This window comes from Mesoplodon densirostris, chromosome 4, assembly GCF_025265405.1.
Source record: "Mesoplodon densirostris isolate mMesDen1 chromosome 4, mMesDen1 primary haplotype, whole genome shotgun sequence".
Classification (NCBI taxonomy): domain Eukaryota; kingdom Metazoa; phylum Chordata; class Mammalia; order Artiodactyla; family Ziphiidae; genus Mesoplodon; species Mesoplodon densirostris.
Window position 1 is genome coordinate 23,914,830 of NC_082664.1, and position 25,652 is coordinate 23,940,481.

At 35.7% G+C, this 25,652-nt stretch overlaps 1 protein-coding gene across 2 annotated transcripts in view; it reads left to right on the forward strand.

The window, feature by feature from the left end:
• CEP128 (centrosomal protein 128) overlaps positions 1-24,455 on the forward strand; it is a 448,858-nt gene extending 424,403 nt beyond the window's left edge. For both annotated transcript variants that reach the window (XM_060097969.1, XM_060097967.1), the window contains 3 exons: positions 3,017-3,130; positions 15,391-15,499; positions 22,365-24,455. In XM_060097969.1, the coding sequence (XP_059953952.1) occupies positions 3,017-3,130; positions 15,391-15,499; positions 22,365-22,492 (351 nt within the window). In that variant the 3' untranslated portion in view covers positions 22,493-24,455. The remainder of the gene's footprint in view (positions 1-3,016; positions 3,131-15,390; positions 15,500-22,364) is intronic.
• Positions 24,456-25,652: the final 1,197 nt, after the last annotated feature.

Here is a 25,652-nt window from a genome sequence, read left to right on the forward strand (position 1 = left end):
AGAGGCTTTTACCCTATTACCAGAAGCTCATTTGGCTCCCTAAAGCTTTAACTATAATTTAGAAAAACCTAAGAATTAAAAGGAATTACACATTCCTTTTAATTCTTTTAAAAGAATTAAATGACTTTTTTGATAAACGATTTTAATCTATGAATTATCTTCTTTTTATAAATTATAAATTTCCAGAGTACTGTTTGTCTTAGAGATACAGTAGTGCACAGGTTATCCCTGTACTACAATATATGAATTCAGATCCACATAGAATTTTAGATTTTATATCCAATGTTATTTATTGATAGAACTCTAATCACGAAAGATTTTATTTTCAAGCCAGTTAATTACATGTCGGAATTTACCTACTGTAAATATAACCCTGCCACCCAGTCCTGCCAGACAAGGTCCAGGCCAGACAGCACATATCCCCGTAGGGGTGCATATGTAATGGACAGTTTTAGTGATTTGTAATTTCTTGACCCTGTATGAACAAACAAAGATTAGAGTTTCTCTTTGAAAACCATTTAACTGTTTATTTCACGTTAGCTTTAAAATATAACATATATAGATTCTGCTTAACTCTAACATATTATTTGAGGATATAGTGAGTAAGAAATATAACCAGATCATGCCATGTTGATTTATTAGAAGTACTGAGATGATGTAACTTTCAAGGTCTACACTATCTTAACATTTCATTAAGCGTATTTTGCAGTTCAGTAACTAAACATTTTTGAGTGGGATCTAGGGTTGAGCTGACACATCTAGAAATCTAGACTATCACTTATAGGATAAAGCCAAGTGTTTCTAGTATATTTTACTAAAGTTTTAATTCTTCCTCATGATTTAATTGCATATTTGCAGTCTAAATCTCCATCAAAGAATTATGAAACCAGTGTTCAATAAGATGTAATTTCTTTTCACCCTTATATGACCCAATGTGGAAAGCAGACAATATGTTACACCCATGTCCTTTCCACTTTTTTCTTCTTTAGCTAATAGAAGTTATCTAAGTGAATGAAGGGCCGGCACCAGAAGGTATTAGAAACAAGTGGCATTTGCCATTGAAAAACTAATGCCTGTCTTATACCAGCATAAAAAAAATAAAGTTTAACCTCCAGTGACGGCTCATTTTCCCCCCAGTGGTCTACATTAAACAGAATATTCATAAGGGTAATTTAAAAGTTGTGTTCTCGATTATTGCCAAATTTTTTTTTATTATTTTTCATCTTATAGGCTAGTGATTATCTACAAATCTAGCTTATATGTGCACACACTCACATGGGAATGTGCCTATATAGTGAAATTTTTAGGGACAGTGTTTTTCAAAATTCAGAATTGTACTTTCCAGTATTAGTCATTAAAATTGAAACCTTTACCTTTAAAAGGGAAAGGAGTTCATTAGCAAGTATTATACACTGCTATGTGGCAGGCAATAGCTAAGTACTTTACATTACATTTCTTCAAATCCTCAGAGACACCCTATAGATTGGCATTATTTTCCCCCATTTTACAGCTCAGGAAACTGAGGTTTGGGGTATGTAAATTAGAGAAATCTATGATCTACTTCTCTGTGTTTACAGCAAAGCCCATCTGCTTTGCCCTACTGCCTGTAGCTTGAAACCCATTCTATATGTACTCTAAAGTCATCTGTATGATTAAAAAGAGGTCATGTAATCAATTTAATGAAAACAACTACACATAGCCTTAAATAAAAATACATGAAGCCTTTAGGTTATTAGACATAGATTATATTTTTCAAAACCCCTAAAACTTTCTAAAATTCAGTACGCTGTTAACAGGAGTTCAAAGACCTAAGTTCTGGTCTATGCTCATGCACCAGACAAAATCACTTAATATCTCAGGGAATATCTCCTCATCCATAAAATATGAGAGACTTGAACAATATTATCTCTGTTCCTGCTCACACCGGCATCACTAGCATATATGTGAAAATGCATTTCACATATTTTTTTGGCAATACTGTTGTCTATGACTCTTAAGTATGAATATAAACCTCAACTTATTTAGATGGTTTTGACTTTATTCTTATTTAAAGGTGTCATAGTCTCTCTCTCTCATTTATTTCCCCCTTATTTTGAAAGAAGCGATTCAACTCCACAATCCTACATTTAAACATTACATATTTGATATGGAGGAGAGGGAATAGCATTGGGTTCCAAGCCCAGTCTGCCACAAATTGCCTAGCCTTGGACAGGTCATTCTTAACTTACCTGGGCTGTAACTTTTTTTTTTAAATAAAAATGAGAACTTTGGAATTCTAATACCCCTTCTAGTTTGAACATTCAGAAAGTTCTTTGGGGCTATTTGGGGAACTAAATCCCATAGATGATTTTTCTTACATATGAAAATCAGTTGTCCTAATTCTATTCTAATTTCTCCCGAATTCATAATAGAAATGTCTAAATAACTGGCTGTGGTAACTTATTTGCTGTGGTCTATCCTCTCTCCCCAGAATGAAGGAAAAATAGAAAGGAAGGAAGGCAGGCCCTGGAAATTTTTTGTCTTAATTTATTACCTGAATTTTTTTATGCTTTTGAGGGCAGATGAGCTATCCTTAGGTTTAAAAATCTACATGATGTAATAGTTAAAATTCAGAATGTTGAACAAAGAGAATATTTTGATGCCAGGTACTATTCCAAGGGATAGTATATAACATCCAAAAGTGGCATGGTATCATTAAGTTCCATCTTTGGACAACTCACTGTTAATTAAACCTTTTTCCCTGCCTTCAACTAAAGGAAGGAAGTCATTTCAGATTGGCATGGGGACTAGCAGTGAAAAGAAATACAAATAACCAATGTGGGACCCTGTTTTTATTTTTATGATAGCATCCAAAGTGATCATATTCTTCTTTATCCTTGGGAACCTATGAGTCCTCTATATATCTCTCTAAACGGCTATAATGATTAATCGTCTACATATCAAAACTTTCTTATTTTAATTTCAAGCACCAGTTTTTCTTTCATCTACCAGTTTAGACCCTTTGTTGTTTTTGCAGGGTTCGCGCAGTTTATCTGACAGAATTGACGGGAGATATTCTAAGTACAGAGTTCACAGAGAGTCTCTTCAGCAGCGCCTGGATGACACCAAGTACAGAATCCAAAGCTTCAAAGTAATGCCCTTTATATACACTTTCAGTCTTTGGGCATTATTCATGTTTATGGCTACAGCTTTCTAAGTAGCTGCTGCAGGTTTTGTGTAAGGGTACTACTTATAAAAGCAATTTCTTGATGTAGGAGATAGATTTTCAATTCTGTAGAAGTAGAGAATAAAACTCCAAAGACTGTGTTTATACCGTTTTACCTGAGACCTCATCTTTAAGGTTATGCCATTGTTGCTTAATATGTTGTTTGTCTATGGGAATTGATGATGCTGCTTAAGAAATCCTGAGCCAGGAAACCTCTGGTCTCTTGATTGGTCAGAGGCTTAGTGTGGATGGTGGCCCCCCTCAATATGTAAGTTCAACTACTCTCGGTGCTGAAGTCCCCAGTAGGTGAAGTAACATATAGTATTTCATAGCGTTGGCATTTATAGTCATTCCTTTCATAAGAATAAGAGCTCCATATTACTACTTCAGCCTATGGTTCACTAGTGTGGAACCAACATAGGAGACTGGGAAGATCTGACCATATTGACAAAAAGCCTACCATTCCCTAGAGTCTGTCCAAGATCCATGTGGGGTATGGGTGACTTTAAACTCATTTGACCCTGAACAGTTATTAGCCTAGAGCAGGACTTCTTAACCCCGGCATGAGTGACATTTGTGCCAGGTAATTCTTTGTTGTAGAGGCTGTCCCATGCATTGTAGGATGTTTAGCAACATCCCTAAGAATCTACTTACTAGATACCAGTAGCATTCCCCATCCCAAGTTGTGGCATCTAAATGTGTCTCTAGATATTGCCAAACATCCCCTAGAGCAGTGGTCCCCAAACTTTTTGGCACCAGGGACCAGTTTCGTGGAAGACAACTTTTCCACGGACAGGTCAGGGGGTGGGGGGGGAGTGAGGGATGGTTCAGGCGGTAATGCGAGCGATGGGGAGTGATGGAGAGCGATGGGGAGCGATGGGGAGCAGCAGATGCAGCTTCACTTGCTTGCCAGCTGCTCACCTCCTGCTGTGCAGCCTGGTTCCTAACAGGCCATGGACGGGTACCAGTCCACAGGGACACCTGCCCTAGAGGGCAAAATTGCCCCCCATCGAGAACACTGACCTAGAGAGAATCCATCTATATTCTAATGTACACTCCAAGTTGATTTAGAAAATGAAAAAAACTAAAGGTTCTTTTGGCTTTTTTATATTCTTACAAACTTCAATATATGTGAATATTCATTACACTGTATATATTCACTTATTTCAGCCAAATATAATTATTTTTAAGATGCTTCTTGCCTCCTCTGAATATAATTGGATAGAATGCTCAGTGGATATAAAGACAGTATTCATTTACATAAGTCCTCCCTAGCATGCTTAAAATGAGCACTTCTCCATCTCAAACAAAAATTTAACACAATTATGCCATGTTATTTATACCCTTATTGTAAAGAGGATGCCCTGTGGCTTTGTGCTTTTTTACCTTTGCTTTTTATATTGGTATTATTTACTATAGTAGTGACCTTGTTGTCTCATATGGTGAATTTTAAATTGTCTTCCAACATTCTCATCAGGTCCCATATACTCAAGCGTTTCTCCACCACTGAGAGGAGTGCCACTAACTTTAAACAGAAGTGAAAGGCTTAGGTAACAAGAGCTAATAATAATAACGACTCATTATTGAGCATATATTAGAACAAACTACATAAAATTGCTCTTTTTGTATGTATCTCATGCTTTATGTGCATTACCTCATTTAATCCTCACAGCAACCCTGTCAGTTGGCACCATTATTTTTCCTTTTTTAACCATTGAAGAAAACAAAGTTATAGGGCAGTTAAGTGGTTGGATCAGGGTTCAAACCTAAATCTGCCTAGCTTCAAGAATCTATATTCTTGAGCACCAGGCTATTATAGTATAAATTTGTACCTGATATTCCTTAATTTTTTTAGAAGTCACCAAATGTAGGGACTATATCTTTAATAAATAAAAGTCAGTTGTCTCCGAAAGTACATAAACACATTATATGCCTCTTAATTCAATAGAGGTCTGGATGCAAATGAAGCATTTAAAACATTATTTCCAAATACAGTTAGATCCGGTATTAGGTAAGTCGGTGCTGTCTAGTGGCACCCAAATTGCTATAAATCAATGCAATTTACACAACAGCATATGGCAAAGCTATGAATGTTTAACATGTTCAGCAAGTAATCTCATTGGAGTTCTCTGTAAAATTACATTTGCAGCTGAAGAGGAAATTAAGCCTGGTTTGTGAGGCCAACACTTATCAAAATGAGAAATAAGGTTGAAAATTTTGCAAATAGGCAGTACAAATATAAGGAAGAGTCACAAAACACATTTTGTGATGACATTGTCCCACATTAATACTAAACATTTTTAAATGTTAATCTATTTTACTGATGAATATGTAGGCTACTATCATGTGTAGCAGATATCTGGCCTAAAATAATGTAGTGATCTAACACAAAACTCATGAGAATATCACATCTTTTGTAGTCATTGTTGAGAAAAATGTGAGAATGCATTTTTGTGAATTGTAGATACCAATGATCATTTGCTTATATGTTTTTTATGAAAATAAGTTATTTATCAAGAATGAGAGGGGAGGCATAATCAGAAAAGCTACCTCTGATTGACTATTGACATCTTGAAGAAAATCATAAGAGGCATTGAGACTCTTTCTATCAAGGGATAAGGCGTCCCATTTACTACATCAGTTTCATAAGATGTTATTTCAGCAGATCTTAACTTCTGTCATATTTTGCTAGGACAGAGTTCAAAGAAAAGGCTCTTGAGTTCATTGGTTCTACTATAAACTGTGGTTCCAGGAAATCATTTAGTGTAGGATTCAGTTTAATGCAACAGACATAGACTATACAGATACTATATTGCAAAAGCACTGCACTACCTGTTGGAGGTGGGAGTGGCATGATGTATAAACATGCAGAAGCCATGGTCTTCAAGTAGGGAATAGTAATCTAGTCATCTTAATCCTTATAGATAATTCTTGCACAGTTGTTTTAGAGCACAGTTTGGCAAACTACCACCCATGGGCCAAATCTTGCCTGCTGACTGCTTTTGTAAGTAAAGTTTTATTGGAATACAGCCACATTTATTAGTCACGTGTTGTCTGTGACTGCTTTCATACTCAGTGGCAGAGTTGAATAGTTGCAACAGAATACCTAATATATTTATTATCAAGCCCTCTATGGGAAAAGTTTGCCAATTCCTGGTCTAGAGAAAGGAGAAATTACCAATCTACTCTTACTTCCTTTACACATTATGTAAAATATTCTCTTTTCTTTATTAACCAAAACATACTACCTGAGCTCTTTATAAAGTCATAATACCATCCATTCATTCAACAAATATTTATTGAGTTTCAGCTATGTGCCAGGAACTTTCTAGGCCCCTGGGACTCACATCCATGAACAAAACAAAGATCCCTGCCTTTTAGAGCTTCTGTTCTAATTGTGAGATGTTCAAGTTTGTTCTTGTTGTTGTTAAATACAACTTTCAGCAAACCTTTACTGAGTTTACATTGTGTATAAAGCACTGTGCTGGAAGCCGGAGAGGATGATGGCACAGTAAGAAGGGCCATTATCAGTCCTGAGGATCTCAGAGTCTTCACACAGACAACTGTAGTACAAAGGAGAAAGGGGTACCTGCTGTAAGGGTGACCCAGAAAAACTGCAGTGGGAGTTCAGAGAAGAAAGATGCTCTCAAGTCTTGAAAAGAGGCTTGTGATGACAAGGTACAGGGAAAAGGTTCACTATTAGCATTACAGTTGTAGACCCCTGACTGTATTACTGTTGGCAGACAAATAACTGTTGGACTAGCAGAACTATATTGGCAGCTGGCTGCTCTCATGTTGTTGCTGATGTCAGAAGGCAGTGAGACATCCAATATGGCCGCACTGCTGGTGGAAGGGAAGTGTAGCAGAAAGTGTACAAGTCAGGTTCTCTTTGAATCCAGAAAGAGAACCATCTCCTGCTGTTTACTCCCATGGCAGTCACCAGGACCAAATGATCAGATTTCTAGAAACCTATTGAGAGCTTTAGCAGGACCAATGTCCACAACTGCTGAGAGCATAATGTAATATTGTACTAAGCTTACCAAGTTAACTGGTCAAAGCCTGATCTAAAAGTTTAAAATTAGAAGTCAATTCAAAGCTGAATCTGACCCAAACTGTCTCTGTGTAGACAACAGAAACATTTCACAGCTTCTCATTCATGAGGCCTAACTGGGTTTCTGTAGGACATACAGACTTCCTTGCTGTCCCAGCTGTTTCAAATAGAACAGAATGTTCAAAAGTCAGCCAATAACAGAGCATTGCTAATCTGAATTCACGAAAGAGCATGGTTTTGTCCAAGATATTTCCATTTGCTACCTGCCCTTTTTGCTCTCTACCCATGCTAAATATATGGTTTTAATTAGCAGTGGATTTTTAGTAAAATCACAAAAGGCATATTTTGTTCTCATCCTTCCTCCTCCTGAAAAGAAAATCATGATTTTCAATTTCCAGTAGAAGAGTTTGTATGCAATTTCTTTTTAAAGAAGCAGTGTTTTGCAGGATAAGATGAGGTAGGTGAGGAAGCATTGATAATGGCTTTCAGCACAGGTTATGAAGGCAGAATTTGCCGAAGCCCTTTGTCATATTTGTTCAATGTAAGCATGTGTATGCTATAAGAATGTGCTTTGCTCCTGGAAGCTATTTCTCCCTCCTTGAATCTCTCCGTGGTTTGTTTATGCTTTGCTCATAGCAGTTAATGGCTGTTAGCACTTTCTTCCTAAGGTCAGCTATTTCTGTACATATCTTAAATCTTCTACAGTTGTAGCTTCTGAAGCACGCAATGCATAACTCCTCGTGCAATTCAAGACTGTAGGTGATTTTTATTTTATGACTACTAAAATATATCACCAGTGTATTATTCAGATACTTTTACAAATATTGCTTGGGAACAGTAGTAGCAATCATGGGGGAATTTGAGGGAGCGTTAACCCCACAATACCACAGTTATATCATTTATAACCACCTCTCTCAATGCTTTAAGAAATCCCATGTAATCTCCTACATAAATATAACTCCATGCTTCCCCCAACCCCAAGCAATTTTGCCATCCTTTAAGCCTCTCCTATATAGAGATTTAGGGTCCAAGGCTAATCTTTAAGTTAACATAAAAGAAATAGTAAGATAACTATAGGTAAATACTGAAATCTGGGTAATGCTATTCTACTGGATTGTATGATTTTTGAGGGTAGACACTGTCTGCCTTATCTTCGGCTCCAGAATACACAATTCATGCTAAATTGGTGATTAAACATTCTTTTTTCTAACTTTAGCCTTTTATGGAATTCTAACAAAAATTTAATTGCTATTTTTCCAGTAATGCTTAGATGACACATCTGAAACCTCATAGGCAATCAAATCATGCTGAACTCCGAAGCAATTTTTATGCTTTTGAAGTGATCCAGCCATAATATTTAACTAGTTGATTACATCTTGCTCTTTAAAAGTTAAACAAAAGGTTGCCAAATGAGTTGGTATTTTTCTTTGGTATAAAACCTGAAAATAGCAATAGATCAAAAGTGCTTATTTAGGAATCAACATGGGTACTTAGATGAGCACATTATTTTAACTCTACCAAATCCAGTTCCCCTAACAAGCCATATGCTTTCTTCACCTTTCCCAATAATTTACTCAACAAGAACATTAAGAACGGAAAGATTATGAAGGAGTTTAACTATAAAGGTATCATTGTTAATTATGTCAAATTCAAAATTCTAGATATGAATACTAGATACATAAGGAATACCAATTAAATGTCTTATTAGTTTTTAAATAAACATGTTATAATGTATTCATCCAAACAATCACTGTTTCCTTTGAAATAGTCACTTTAAGAGAGGAAGCACTGATTCCAGTGAGGCACCATCATTATAAAATATCTCTGCATCTCTGCTTTTGTTTCTTAAGTCAGTGACATCTTTTTGAGTATCCTTGTTTATGGCAAATTTCTACCCACTACGAATATATTCAGTTTCTGAAAATGGATTAAAGTCATGTAGAGCCAAGTCCAAAATGAGTAAAAAAACAAAACAAAACAAAAACTGAGTATGATCTTTTTCATTAGTGAGACACTAGTAATATTAAATTTTATACCATAAAATAATCAATTGCATAAAGGTAAATTTATCAAATTGCCTGATCTAACACGGTATTTTCATGAGTCTGTTCATGAGCGTGGCTTCATGTTTATAGTATTATGGTATAAATTTGGAAAAGATAGTTTGCATAGTTAGATGTACTGGTTGTTCAGTGGTTCTGCTTGGGTAGATTAGAATTAGAAAACATTAGTGCTGAGAAATCTTAGGAGATGATCTGGTCCAGCGCCCTCATTTCCTTATATGAAGAAACTGAGAATGTGAGAGTGACAGTCTCCTTCTTCCCAACTTCCACATAGCAAACTTTCATTTCTGTACTTTGGTCAAGAATAATTATATATGATCATTATTGAGTTTCTTAATGCAAATGGCACTGTGCTAAATTGTGGAATATTGGGATGTGTAGGTAGAAAGAGGTGATCAGAGCCCCACCCTCATGGAGGTAAAATGCTATATAATAGCAGCCATGCAGGTTGAGTTATGGAGGGCAGACTTTAAGTAAACTGTCTGTCCAGGTTGAAGTTTCAAATAGGAATAAAGTTTACTGAGGAAGAGGTTAAGCTATTTCGAGCACTGATGGAGAAATGGGAATCAAGAGTGGGGAACAGTGCATTGTTAAGCTAGAGACAAATTCAGGAAAACATTTCTGCCACAGATTCAGAAACACATAAGTGCTTTTTCCTTTTCTCTGGGGGAAGAGTTGGATAAATTAAAATTTAAAAAAATTAAATGCATCATTTGTCTTATAAACTTTGAACTTACATTATTTCTGAGAGAAAAATACTTGGTGGGCATCATTAAATATTAATCATTAGAGATCAGTTTAGCAAAAAGATTTAGTTGGGTTGGAACAACTTTTAAGAAACCAATTACAGTGTGGGTTATGAAAGAGAAGTGGAAGAAACCCAGGGAAAATATTAGAAAATGCAAGTTCCTTCACCCAGTGGAATTTTTGCAGGGAATTCTGGCTAAATAGCTTGTTGAGACTTAAGACAGAAATAAAAATAGGTCCCTGTGCTAAGGATATAAGAGTTGGCAAAAAACAAAAGCTAGGATTATTAAAATTGCAAAGAATCTTCCTTTTTAACCAGTACTTCCTTTATAATATTTAAGTATTTAATTGAAAAACAGGTAGGAATTAGAAAGAAACAGTCATCTTATGGTCACCCTGTAAACTTTACTTAGATAGAAATTCCACAAGTTAAATATCAATGTATAATCGAAGAATATGAAGATATTGTTTTCATATTCTGATATGTTGATTGTTCAAATGGATCATGAAATATTTTTCTTTTAGTATGTTCTTTCAGGGTTCATTTCATTAGTTATCTTTCAAGGTAGCATTGGGAATTCTGACAGTCTTTTGAAGACTTAGAAAATTTGGGAACTTAAAGACATACAGCTGACCGTTGAACAGCTCGGGAGTTAGGGGCACCAACCCTCCATGCAGTGGAAAATCCGACTTGTAGTGAGCCCTTCACATCCACAGTTCCACATCCACATTTCCACATCCTTGGGTTCAACCAATAGCAGATCATGTAGAACTATAGTATTTACTATTGGAAAAAAAAATCTGTGTTTGAGTAGACACACACAGTTCAAACTGTGTTGTTCAAGGGTCAACTGTTCATTGAGTCCCAGGTGTATTCCAATAGCAACTTTAGAATGAGTTGACATGGGCCAACTAGAGGCAGAGCCGTGGATCTGGCTATTATAGTTCAGATGTGCCATACTAAAGGCCTAGGTGGAGCTGGAAGATACACAGATAGAAAGGAGAATTATGCTTTCAATCAATGCTAGAAATCTCCACTTAATCGTGGTTCCTATATAAAATGTGAAAGAGAAAAGCGTAATATATGGTTTCCCACTAAGAGATGCTTAGTTGATTATAGGCCAGTAAGAGAAAGGAAAAAATAAGGAAAAGCAAACACTCACATTTTGCCCATTGACACCTGAGCTGAGAAAGACAGTGAGAAAGGACAGGAGTGGAGGGTAAGTCTGGGCGTCTTGCTGAATGAAGCAGATGGCGCAATGACAGCCTCAAAATGTGCCTCCCAGAGGAAGGATGAAGTACGCAGGATAGTCAAATCCTATTCGCTCTTCCCAAGGTATGGTTTTAAATTTCTAAAACAAAATCAACTGGCATCAAAGCATAAACCAGCTTCTTGGCATATGACAGTTAAAAATACGGCATATTTAGGAAATACAGAAAAAATTAACCAGAAAGTAAATAATCCAACCAATATTTTTTAAAACCTATTTGTGTAATTTAAGGGTGTATGTTTCCCAGCTCTCACTTATAAATATCTTTTTATATTGAAATCACCATTTGTTGATAATTTTATTTCCTCCTTTTTTCATGTAACATTGTATATATGTGGGAATTTTCTCTATCATCATCATTATTATCATTATGGTTCTACCATACTTTACTTTCCTGATCTCCTATTGTTGGAAATTTAAGGTTAATTTCAGCTTTTTTCTATTATAAGTAGTCACTTGATGAACATCTTGGTATAAAAATCTTTGTCCGTATTTTTAATTTATTAACCTAATATAGATGCCTAGAACTATACTGGATGACACATTTTAAGGCTGTTTATTTGTACCCATTTTATCTAAGTTGTCTAATACATTGTTAGAGTTGTTCAAAATATTTCCTAATTACCTTCTTAATGACTATAGACATTCTAGTAATATTCCTCTTTCATTCTTAATATTGGCAATTTATATCTTCCCTCTTTTTTTCTTTCTTTCTTTTTTTTTTTTTTGCATTACATGGGCCTCTCACTGTTGTGGCCTCTCCCGTTGCGGAGCACAGGCTCCGGACGCGCAGGCTCAACGGCCATGGCTCACGGGCCCAGCCGCTCCGCGGTATGTGGGATCTTCCCAGACCAGGGCACGAACCCGTGTCCCCTGCATCGGCAGGCGGACTCTCAACCACTGCGCCACCAGGGAAGCCCTCTTTTTTTCTTAATTAATCTCAGTAGAGGTTTTTAAATTTTATTGATCTTAAAAAGAATAACAGTATGGATTTCATCTTTTCACTACTTTTCTTCTTTCTATTTAATTGATCTTTGCTCTTTATTATTTCCTTTTACTTAATGTAGGTTTAATTTGCTCTTTGTTTTCTAGTTTCTTAAGGTGGAAACTTGGATTATCAATTTGAGATGTTTCTTGTTTTATAATATACATGTTTAATGTTATATATTTCCCTCCAAACTGTTTTAACTGATTCTCACAAATTTTGATAAATTATGCTTTTATTTTCATATAGTTAAAATATTTTCTCATTTTTATTTTGATCTCTACCTTGACCCATCCATGAGTTATTTAGAAGTATGTTCTTTAATTTCTAAATTTGGGGGAATTTTTCAGATATCCTTTTGTCGTTGATTTCTTCTTTCACCCCATGTGGTTAGATGGCATCCTTTGTATAATTTCAGTCATCTTAAACTTATTGAGATTTGTTTTATCACCCAGCATGTAGTCTGTTTTGGAGAATGTTGGATGTGTGCTTGAAAAATACTTGTAATCAGCTGTTTTGGGGTAGAGTATTCTATAAATGTCAATTAGGTCTAGCTGGCCAGTAGTGTTGTTCAAGTCTTCTTTATGTTTACTGGTTTTCTGCCTACTGTTTTATCAGTTACTGAGAGAGGAATGTTGAAATATCCAACTATAATTATGGTTTTATCTATTTTTTCCTTATAGTTCTATCAGTTTTGCTTCATATATTTTTGGCACTGTGTTAATATGTACATACAATTTAGGACTGTTATCCCTTTCCCTTAAAATTATTGACTTATTCAACCACTCACATTTCTTTTTTTTCATATACAGAAAATGAGGAAGTTTAATACAGTCGAACTTTGAACAACACAGGTTTGAACTGCATACGTCCACCTACATGCAGATTTTTTTTTCAATAGTAAATACTACAGTACTACACAATCCACAGTTGGTTGACTCCATAGTTGCAGAACCATGGATACAGAAGGCCAACTATAAGCTGTACGTGGATTTTTGACTGCCCAGAGGGTCGGTGCTCCTAACCCTGCGTTGTTCAAGTGTCAACTGCATATCCTTTCCTTTCCAGGAATCCTATAATGAATGACTTCCAGTTTCTTATGAAATTCTCATAATTAGTGAAAACTATAAATCACTTGGTTAAAAACCACAGAGCCTTCATCCTAAATGAACCTAAACTCCCTTTTGGTACATGAAAACTGATGATCTTAAATCATTTTAGGATTATGTCCATGCTTTTAGCTCAGAATAAATGTATCTTTTACAGACATGTGTGTGAGTTTGCGTGTGTGTGTGCACGTATACACACACACACTTGTTCTTTTTTGGTCTTTCTTTTGCGTTTGCATACATATATATGTGACAAAGAAATAAAATATAAACTTGGTACTTAGTGCAGAGAACAACAACTAATTCATCAGATAGTCATGCTACATGAGGCCTTACTGTTTTGAAGAATCTGTTTAGGCCACCTAACCAGCAGTTGTTTCATCTAGAGCCTTTGGCACCATTCTTGATCCCTTCCTCTCCCTTGACCCTGCAGTCATCCTCAATCACAGTCTTTTAACTGGTATTCCCACTTCTACATTTGTGCTGTTTCATTCTGTTTTCCACAAAGAGGCCAGAGTAATCTTTGAGAAATACAAACCAAAGCATGTCATTCCTCTCCTCAAAACCCTTGATTGCCTTCTGATTGTACTTAAGTAAAAAAAAAAAACCCACATCCAAATCCCACCTCTGGATCTCATTGTAACCACTTCCCCAGGCTCAGTGTGCCTAAGCCATGGTTTCCTTCAGTTCTTCAAACACACCAAACTCTTTCTTACCTTCTTAGCACCTTCACAGGAGCCTAGAGCACCACTCCCTGACCACCCTTCTGCTCCCCCTTACCTCCCACTTTTCCATCCTCCACCTATGAGTTTTCACCTGGCTAATCCATTGATTCATACTAAGCATTCAAATTATTGCCTTAAATATCACCTACCAGAAGAAACTTCTCTGGACCCCAAATCTAAATGTAGTTCTCCCTATTATTTCCCATTCTTCTTCTTATAGCTCTTATCATAGTTTTTAACTATATTGTGTTTTGTATAGTTTGTTTAATACCTTTCTCTCCTGCAATCCTGAAGATTTCATGATCATATACGCCAATGTTTTATTTGCTCTTTGACCAGCATATAGTAGGTGCCAAATAACGATTGTTGAATGAATGAATGAGTGCAAGAAAAAAAATGAAGTAAATAATTAGAAAATATTTAAGAGAAAAAAATTGCAATTTTTATCAAGTAAATGTATCTTAAAGCACCTGTTTTTTAACCTATTTAATTAGTAAAATTATTCAAAGATATAATTCCCTAATTCCCTTTTTCAGCTAAGATTTTGGGAAAAGGACACATTCATACAGTCCATGAGGAGAGGGACCTTTTCTGTATTCATTTTGGTTTATGTATTAAATATTTGTTGAATGAGTATTTGTATAATCATTATGGAAAGCAGTCTAGGTAAATGTATTTAAAAACATCAAATTGTTTTTATTGACCCCGTATTTCCACCCAAGAATTTTTCATAAGGAACAGACCTAAATATGGGAAAGGTTATATATTTAAAGGTATTTCTCATAGTGTTATTTATAGGAGTAAAACATTGGAAACTACCTAAATGCCCAGAAGAGTAATACCTGAGTAAAGCATGGTATATTCACTAGACAGTATATGAGTAACATAAAGCTAAAGGTTAATGACTTTTAAAATGTTTATATTATTAAATGTAAATAAATAGCACAGAGTTTTACAACAATATTTACAAATCTTATCCACAGGAAAAAGAAGACTGGAAAGAAATATGTTATGCTGTTATGGCTACAGATGATTTCCTTCTCTCTCTCTTGTTTTTTCATATTTTCTTTAACATCCACATATTTTATTTTTTACAAGGATTATAATTATATTAAATTGTGGTGTAACATAGCTGGTATCTTGAGGTTCAATTTTATTTTCAGTACATTTAAGTGAATCATAAGCCTTACATTTTTCAATGATTTGAACTGAAATGCTGTGATCTCTTTTTTAGGATGACAGAAACTTTGCTGAAAGTTGCCATGCTCATGGGTTAGATCAGTCATCCTCTTGGCAGGATCACAGTTGCTTCCTGTCTAGTCCACAATTTTCACACTTGCACTGTAAGTAATGATGTCCTGTACCAGTTTTTAAGTTGGATTTAAGAAAATGCAACTCATGGAAAGATTAAAGCATAAGGCCAGTAAATGATAGTAGTATTCATGTTGTAAGTTTGAAAAAATTTTCATTATCAGTCATACAAATAATACCCAAGTACATTTATAATATTACCCAACTTACTAAAAATATATGGAATCACTTCTTTTTAGACCTTACACTTCTCATAAAAACCGAAAATGAATTACCCAAGGTAATAATCTAAATTAAGCAACTTTTTTTTGGCCTGGAGATTGCTAGTAACTATGGATGAGTGGGTAAGGAAGTTAGATAGTATTGTAATAAAATTCAAGTCATCAAAAAGTAGAAAATCTTTGCATAGAACTATTCAAAAATATCTAATTTTGTGCAAAGAATAAGGATATGAAAACTACTATCGTCCGATTTCATTCTGTGAATAATACAGTGTAAATGTTGATAAAATGTCACACACATCGAAGTGTGAGTCTGTTGACCCAGGATACCATCTCCAACCACTTATGCTTCACCTTGGATGTAATGTCCTTAAAGAAGCCTTCAGAACTCACAGTTTTAAGTATGGTTTCTGTTATGCGTGCCCACAAAGCATTACAATTTTCCTTTAAAACCTTTCTCATACTAATTATGGAATTATTTGCTATTTAAGTGACATTTTGTTTACTGATTCTTCTCTTCACCGAAGAGTGAACTCCATGATGTTAGGAGTGATGTCTGTTTTATGCACCACTGTTTCCTCAGCATCCTATATAGAACTTGGCACATAGTAAAGGCTCAATTAATATTAGATGAATGAGTGTATGAGTTTTTTATTTCAAGTCCACTTTTATCCAATCCATTTGGGACTCAAATGTTAATAGATTTTTAGTTAGATAACCATTTAGCTCTTCAGTTTTCCATGGACATAGAGTTTGTACATTCAATTTGACAATGCTGTCATTTAAAAAAACTAGGTTGCTATAAAATAAAATATCAAAATTAGCCACAAGGAAGTAGGTCAAATCCAAAAATGATAACTCTCATTTTTGCAGATTTATATTCATAGATTCATCAAATAAATAGTTATTGGTTTCTGACAAATGGTTTGGCTCCCATTATATCATAATTATTTTATTTCAAAAGCTAAGCATTTTCCCTTTCCTGTCCTAACCATTTTACCAAGTGATTCCATATATTTTCATAAACCCTCTGCTATTTTAATCTAGCAGTCACCCTTCAACTTGGATCATATCTCAGGTTGGTTACTGTACCTCAGAATGTGATATACACATAAGACAAAATTTTTATTTTTCATATTAAGCAATGGAAAAATTTCCTCAGGTCTGTTTGATGTATGTAAGCATGGAAGAGGAGGAGGGTGGGGACAGAGCACCATCAAACATCGTATCCCATCCATTAAGACATTTAAGAGCCTGGAAATAAACAGCACCATGATATGAGCACAGAGGTCATTGTTCTACTGGTATTTAATTTTGCCATTATGACTTTCATAAGGCTCCCTAGAAAGGTACCTAGAAGAAAGTGGTTAGAAGACATTAAGGGGAAAACATGAAATTTTTTAGAATTTTATTTAATATTGTGACAGGCAATAAAAGAAACTGTATTCAGCTTTTCATTCAGTAACATTTCATGACTAGCCCTGGTCATTTCTCTAAGATATAGTACTTATAGGCTGCCATAGGTTTCTATATAAATACACTGGCTCAAAAAGAAATAAAGTTAAATAAGAATAGGAAAAAATATCATTGAGAACATAATTTGGATAAGAAAATACTTATTAGAGTCTATATTGTACAATCTGACTGAAAATTTAGTTTAGCAAGTAAACCGCTTTATTAATTTATTGATAAATTATTTATTTACACATAGTTTTACTGTTCTTTTTGACAAGTTTGTTTTATGATTTTCCTCCCATACCTACCTCCATGTTTTTAAGGATACTTTAAAAAGTTTAATCATAGGTACCTATTGTTAATCATTTTAAGTGATTTAATAAAACTTATTTCTAGAAATAATATTTATTCTTATTTGCTTTTCTGATGAACCTTGAATTTTCTATATCTTTTTCATGATGTAGTATTTTTGGAAGCGAATTAGAATCACCCTGAATACCTCTCCATTTTTGTAGCACAAACAATTTCAGCTTAGTTATAGAAACTGTCCTGTAATTTTTCTTGAACCTTCAAGATTAAAAAGGAGATCTGTCAAGATCAACAAAGAGAAAAATGGAGCCTACAGTAATTCGATAATACAGGGAATGGAAGATATCTTAAAAATATCATTAATGCCCTCAGAGAAATGAGAAAACAGTACATTTAGTAAAAATATGAGCAAGATGCTATGAAAAAGGAACACAGGATAAGAGGTCTCAGAAACTTAAAATATAAACTAGAAAGGTGGAAAACAAAGTTGAGAAACCTACAAACAAAGTAGAAGATAAGGAAAAAGAAAGAATGGGACAATAGGAGAGAAAAGATAAGATATTCAGAAAATCAATACAAGAAGGACAGTACCTGATTAGTGAGAGTCCTGGGATGAGAGAACAAAGAAAACAGAACAAAGGCCAGAAGCCAGGCAAATGATGAGGGCTCACCCAACAAACAGCTGTTGCACAGCTTTTGTGGGAGCACATCCAAGAAAGGGTGGTAAATATTTTCAGTTTTTGTATTTCTGAGAATGGGTTTCTTCCACTCACACTTGACTGAGACTTTGGCTGGCTATAAAATTCTAGGTTAAAAAGCACTTTTCTTCTGAAGTCATTGCACAATCATCTTCCAAAATCCAGTGTTGCTGTTGAAAAACGTTATGTCTTTTTGTTTTGTCTCCCATTCCTTTGACGTGATCATTTTCACCATCACTGCCCCACCCTCACCCCTGGCCCAGCAACTTTTAGTATTGTCTCTTTAACCCCAGTGAGTTTTGTGATGATATGCCTCCCTGTGGGTCTTGGGGAGCTTTTAATCTGGACACTCATATTCTTTAGTTCTCTCATAGTGAAGGAAGAAAGAAAAGATTCCATCAGGAGAATCTTTAGGAAATAAACAAAAAACTGATAGATTATTTGATTCATTTGAGTGCTTAGAAAAACTACTAATAGACATATGATTATTATAGGTATAACTGAGCTATTAGAAACAATTGAGGATGGTTATAAAGAGGAAATAAAAAACAAAAACAAAAATTAATTTATTAATGAATTTTAATAAATAATCAATTAATAACTCCAGGAAAAAATGAGCAAGAAAAGAAACATTGTCACAGTAGACCTATTAGGTTTGTGTGAGCCATATTTACATAGTCATAATAATGTAAATACTATTGACATAACTACAAGTCCAGATGTAACTGTATAGGGAGGATGGGATGAGGGAAAGTGGATGGGTGTGGATAAGTCTAAAAATGATAAATCAGAAAATAGCAATATCAGCTTTTTCTTTCAAAAGTTGAAGCAAATACAGAAAATAAAGCTAAAAGGGTTGATTGTGGTTGAGTCTGGGGAGAAGGAGTGTAGGGCTGGGAGGGATGGGGCAAGAGACTGCTGTCTTTCTGTGTAGCCCTTTGGTGCTATTTGATATGTGTATGTATGTACGCTTTGGCTAAAAAGGAATCTTACAAAAATAAAAGGCTACTGAGAAAACCCCAGCTTTTATGTCTGACTAGCAAGTACTGGATTTTCTTAACCTCTGAATGAAGCATGAAAGCTGGGGGTTGGAGTTTAGAGCAGTTGAGACCTGTGTGGTGACCTGGGGAGTAACTGAGGTGCTGAGGCAGACATGAGTTTATGAGCCCACAGAACAGGCTCCTTCTTACTCAGGTTGGGATTGGTACTGGATGAGGCCCTTTTGTCTGTGCTGTTGACGCTAAGGCACTCATTCTGCTGACTTAGGTGTCCTGTCAAAACTGTGACCAAACGAAAGCGTAGAATCACTGACCATGGAAAAAACAAAGGAAATGGGAAAATACTGCATAATTTGTGGTCTCTGAAATGATCCAGCATTAATGAAAGTTTGTTTTAAGTAGTAATTTATGTCAGCTTTGTGTAGTTCAGGTCAATTCAAGAAAAGGTAGATTCCTCCTGCCAGGAAGAAGGGAAGAAATATATAAATTGTAAGTTTATATTACCATTGGAAATAGGAACACAGAAATCCATTATTTAGAGCCGTGATTACTACCAAATTTATCCTGGCTGGCTGGAAGCTATGGCCATGATTCAGGACACTCTTTTAGGAGGCTTGGATTCCATTACCTGCAGCCTGTAGACAGTGGGGGCTTAGTAAGAGAGACTCATAATGCCAGCTTTTGAAACTGTCATTTTTACTTTTTATAAGTAGTGACCGACCACTGGTCTCCATGTATAGCTCCTTTTAGGCTAAAGGAACACAACTCAGGACAGGGCCTTCACTCCTGGGGCCCGGACCAGACTGGGTTTGAGTGAAGTCTGGAGTAAACTGATGACTCCTCGAAATCTCGAGTTCTTTGAGATTCAAATGCTAAATGTTTGTGGAGTTGTTATCTATAAACTCAATTTTAAAAATAAATGCAGATTGCAATTTTTCCATAATTCTAACATTGTGGTAAATAATGTTTATTTAAATAAATAGATAAATAAATAAATAATCCCAAAAAGAAAGGACTGATTTTTCATGGTTGGGGGAAATGTTATCTGAAGACTACTTCAGCAGCTGGAAGTGAATCTTACATATTAATTTAACTTGATATTCTTAGATAAGCAAATCAATGAAAGTTACTAACAAGTACTTTTTTTTCACTTCCTTACTTCAGAATATGTCGCTATAAAAAGAAAAGTTAGTATTCTTAATTTGTTTTCTGACGTTCCTTTAGTGGAGGTTTAAGTCCCTCAGATGGGACTTATCCACAGCGAGAACAGCAATACTCTTCACTTTTGTGTTGTACTTCAGGATCCCCCTGGCTAACTGAATGGATGTTTCATGTGTAGTCTGTCCTCAAACTTGCAAAATAAAGTGCCAAAGATTTATAGCAATAAAAATGTTGGGGTACTGCTAATGTAAAAATTATTTCTTGTCCTTTATAGGATTTATTTATTCATGAAAGCACAATCTTTCTACCTCTCCATCTTATAGGTTCATTGTATGTGATAGTGCTTTTTTATTTTTATTTTTTGGTGATATTCTTTTCACTGACCAATTAGGTGCCAGATATTTTTATTTTATTTTATTTTATTTTATTTTATTTATTTATTTATTTATTTATTTTTCTTTTTGCGGTATGCGGGCCTCTCACTGCTGTGGCCTCTCCCGTTGCGGAGCACAGGCTCCGGACGCGCAGGCCCAGCGGCCATGGCTCACGGGCCCAGCCGCTCCGCGGCACATGGGATCCTCCCAGACCGGGGCACGAACCTGTATCCCCTGCATCGGCAGGCGGACTCTTAACCACTGCGCCACCAGGGAGGCCCGCCAGATATTTTTAAATAATTGAGTTCTGATTATTGTGATTTGACAAGATGTGTACTCTATAAATGCTTTCTAGAAAGCAGCTAGAAAATCCCCAGCTGACTATCGTTTTGAAATCCCTTAAAATATATTCACGTGTTCAAACAACATTTACTAAGAGACTATGCACGAGGCTCTGTGTTTGGCTCTGGGGAAATACAGTAGTGACTAAGACAGAAGAGGTCACCTCATCTCATGGAAGAAACAGGTAGTAAGCAATAAACAAGCAAAATGGTGACTGGTGCTATAAAGGTGAAATGATGGAAGGTACCAGGACCAGAACTTTATATTAGTGATCAGAAGGTTACAATTGAGCCGAAACCTGAAAGGCAAGAAGAACCAGCTGAGTTAAAATTGGGTGGGAAGAGATTTCCTGATAGAGGGAGCAGTAAGGGCAAGGGCCCCAGAGAAGAAAGGGGTATGGTCTTCTAGAGAGATGGAACACTGAAGGAGTGAGAGAGGGAGGGAGGGAGGGAGAGAAGGAGGGAGAGTGAGAATGAATGAGGGAGAGAGTGGTGGGAGCTGAGGTCCTGGTGGAGCCTTTTCAGCCACCATCAGGTGTTTGGATTTTATTCTAATTTCACTGGGAGGCTAGGGGCGCGGGGGGGAGGGAAGGGTTAATGCAGTAGAGTGACATAATCTGATTTACCTTTTAGAAAGATAATTCTGGTGTGTGGAGAAGGAGGCAAGATGAAAACAGAAAGAGAGACAATGGTGACTTGGGCTGGGCTGATGGTAATGGAGGTGGTGTAAAGCAGAAGGACTCAGGTGAAATGGGCGGTAGAATCCTCAGAACTTACTCTTAAATTGGATGGGTGGAGCAGGCAGGCCAAAGGAAAGAAGGAACCAGGGTTTGAGAAACTGGGTGGATGAGTGTATCATTTTCTAAGATGAAGAAGAGCAAGGGATGGGCAGACATCAGAGATTATAAATCAGGTGGGAGTATTTGACATAGACATTTGGATATAGGCATCTGGAGCTCAGAAGAGAGGTAAGAGGTAGTAGAAAAACAGTAAACCTAGATTCCAGATCTAGTCTGTTTGCTTCTGTTTAAAGAGGATTCTATGAAAAGGAGGCCCTTAAGATTTCACCCTCTAAAATTCTGCATGCTTTAATATCACTATATACTGAACAAACACACATCTTCCACCCTCACTCTTCAAATCTAAAACAAACAAAATTAAATCCCACGAATATATGTTTTTAAAAATATAGTAAACTATTTTATTCCTACATCGAAGATTTGTTAGTCCATGTAAAGTTTACAGAAAACTAGATCAAATGCAGTGATTACTCACAATTTTGTCAGCCCAGGGATTCTATTCATCTAGGTTTATTTTTCTCTTTTCTCCTACCTTGCCAGCATTTATCCAAAGAACAGTTGCTCCAGATTCACCTTCAATCAAGGAAGATGCCACAAGTTTACTGATGGATGGAACAAGTCCACAGTCCAAAAAGGAGGAATACGAAAGCAAAAACAGCAAAATGTAATTAGTTGCTTTACATGAGTGTTTTATAAATAATAGCATATGTATCCTTGCCACAGTTTGGCCCAGATTATCTAGCAGACGTATCTGTAGCTTCTGACCTTCAGCATTGCCAACCATTGACTGAAATAACAGTGCAGTTGGTCTTTGTGGATGATATAAGTTAAACCAATCCAAATGATATCAGCTCATGAATGACATGCAACTAACTTATTGGCAACTTATACCAGCAGAGAAAGAATAATGTTTTTCACCTTGCATTTTCCTTTTTCAGGTATCGTCAGTCACATTTTTCTGACCAAAATTTGGATTTATGATTGAGGTGTTTCAAAAATGACTGGCTAAAAAGGAGGAAAATGAGTACCCCCTGAGGCAGAAGTTGCCAGCACTTTAAATTCAGGGAGTGTTTATATACAATTGATTTTATTTTGATGCTTTCTCCCTCATAAATTATCATGTGTTATAACATGTCATGGAGATATGCATATATAATATTAGGCAGTCCACTTTATAAATGCTCAGGATTGTTACATCCATCATCCCAGCAGTCTGCTACTATGTGCAGTATCTTAAAATTTTTTTCCAGTCATCCATTTTTTATAGCAATAAAGAATTTACAAATGATATTTGAATTGTAGAGCTCTAAAGAATTCATTCTTAGCACAATATATTTATTTGTCTTCTTGTGGCCAAATATCCCACTGTGATCACTCCAGTCATATCCTGGACCATCTTTGGTTTACTCTGACCAAAATCACAGCACCAAACTCCTGTGTCCATGACATTTACTTGCCAAGAGTTCTAGTATAATTTGGTACTATCTATCTGCTTTCAGCATCTTAGCCTTTCTCGACCTCAAAGTGTTTTTAAGAACCTATCCCCTTTACATGCTGATCTACCAGTGGAGAAAGACTTCTATTAAATGCTAAATAAGAGTAAACATCCAGGAACTAAATCCCACTGAGTCATAATGGAAAGATTCTGAACAGAGACAAGGACAATAAAGAGATATCTTTGTAATGTGCATTACATTTTGTGTTTGTTAACATCTACTCGCTTTTTAGATTTCTCATATTTCATGAAGATGCTTCTTTTTCTACTCAAGATACGTTTTCCTAACTTACCACATTTGAATGTGCAGAAGAAATGGCATTCTCCATGAACTCGAACTCAGTGGTCACTACGGAAGACAGATATTTTATTTCAAAATTTACCAGTACAATCTACATAACCTCTGATAGTACAGCCTTGCTTTTTATCATTTATTCATTACAAAAACCTTTTACTGAGTTATTACTATAGGCCAGTCATGGTGTTAAGAAGGAAAAAAGAGACATAAATACAGGTATGCATGTCCCAAAGTTTGTTTGGCACTAGGAATTATGTGAGAAAGGAGTGATGTGTTCAGGCTGGCTGGAGAATTCTGGAGTAGACACCACTAAGCAGGTTTGATTTGTTTGTATCTAACCTTAAGACTTGGCGCCATTGATGTGCTAATGAGCACCAGACGTTTTAGTGGGAGTGGTATCACTCTATAGTAATATCTGGGGTATTGAAAAATTATGTCAGTATTTTTTCTTTGATGTTTTGACCAGTACCATAATATTGATATTTTATCTCCTTGGATTTAAATGACTAACTGGGAAGGATATAAGGGAGAAAATTAACAGGTTTTATTTAAATCCTACAGATAATGGTTAGATAGCTTTTCACTTAATGTGTTAGGAGGAACTTCATGTGGTCCATTCTTTTTAATAGAAACTGATCTAAAGCATTATTAGCACATCTGTGGTCATGAAAAAAAAAAATTACATCAGGCCAGTTAGGCCTGAAAAGGGAAGGTAATTCAGATTGTGTACTTGGCAAATCCTGGAAAACATGTTAGCCGATGATTTTATAACAGGGATCTTATGAAAGACCTTTTTTAATCTAAAAAAAATAAAGCATTATATCATATTATTGAAGGCTGCATACTGTGGTTGGATGAATAGAGGTGTCTGACTTTAAGTATGGAACACACAAGAACTTCAAAGGCAAAGTTAGCTTTTTGTGAGCAACAATTCTGTCAAAATTCCTTGGCCCTCTGTTTATATGGAATTAAATCCAAGGACCTGCCTCCTCTGAGGATTTTTCCTATCTCTTGCAGTCACCATAAGCTTGAGTTGGAAATTAAAAGGAATGCTAAAGAAACACTAATAGCTTGATTTGTACATTTCAAAGCCAGCAACTGTTTTTCCTTTACTCACCCCTTTGGCAAGATAATGTGTGATATCAGCCCCATTGAGTGGTTGGTCAGCCATATTGCTTGTAGCACTAGGACACTGGAAGGGATAAACCTTATTCTTGAAATGATCGTGGTCCAAGACTTAATTTGAAGATTGACCTTTTTGGTTTAATAATTTTGATTCTTCTGGCCATCTTTCTCCCTAAACATACTAAACTTCCATTGAAGTTACTGAAGGCCACAGCGGGGGAGAAACACAGCTGGGAGAAATCTGGCTTGATGTTTTTCCCATTGGCTAAGGTCATTATTATTTCCTTGACTAATGTCTGATTTGAAGGCTGGAAACCAGTTGGTTATATAACATCTTATGCTGTTTCCCAGAATCATGAATTTTCCTTCTTGTTATAGTTTACATATTTTTACTAATAAAGAGATAAAATCTATAGCTTAACATAATAGTGCACATGAGGCATTTGGATTTAAAGGTTATGTGGATAAAAAATGCCTACCTACTTTGCTAAGAAAACAAGCCTATTTTTCTTCATTCTCCTCCTTTCAACTGTGGTAAATGCATGAGGCTCAAGTCAGAGGTATGTAAAGCATACTTAGAATCACAGTGTTTATTACATTTTCTCTAATCTGTATTGAATCTTACAGTTAAAAAATAATTGTTTTACGTGGGACTAAATTCTTACATATAATTAGGTGGTATATTTACTTAGCAAACCGTAATTTAGGAAAGGGTAAATATCTCAAATTGTTTTACTCAGTATTTGTACTATAAGCCCAGCTACACATCATATGGTGGCCAACAATGTGAATTATCATTGAGGAAGTTATTCCTTTTCCAAGATTCTTATACCCCTCCTCAAACAAACTGTCCCAGTATTTTCTCTCAATTTAAAACAAAACAGAAAATTTGTGATTTTCATGGCCTTCA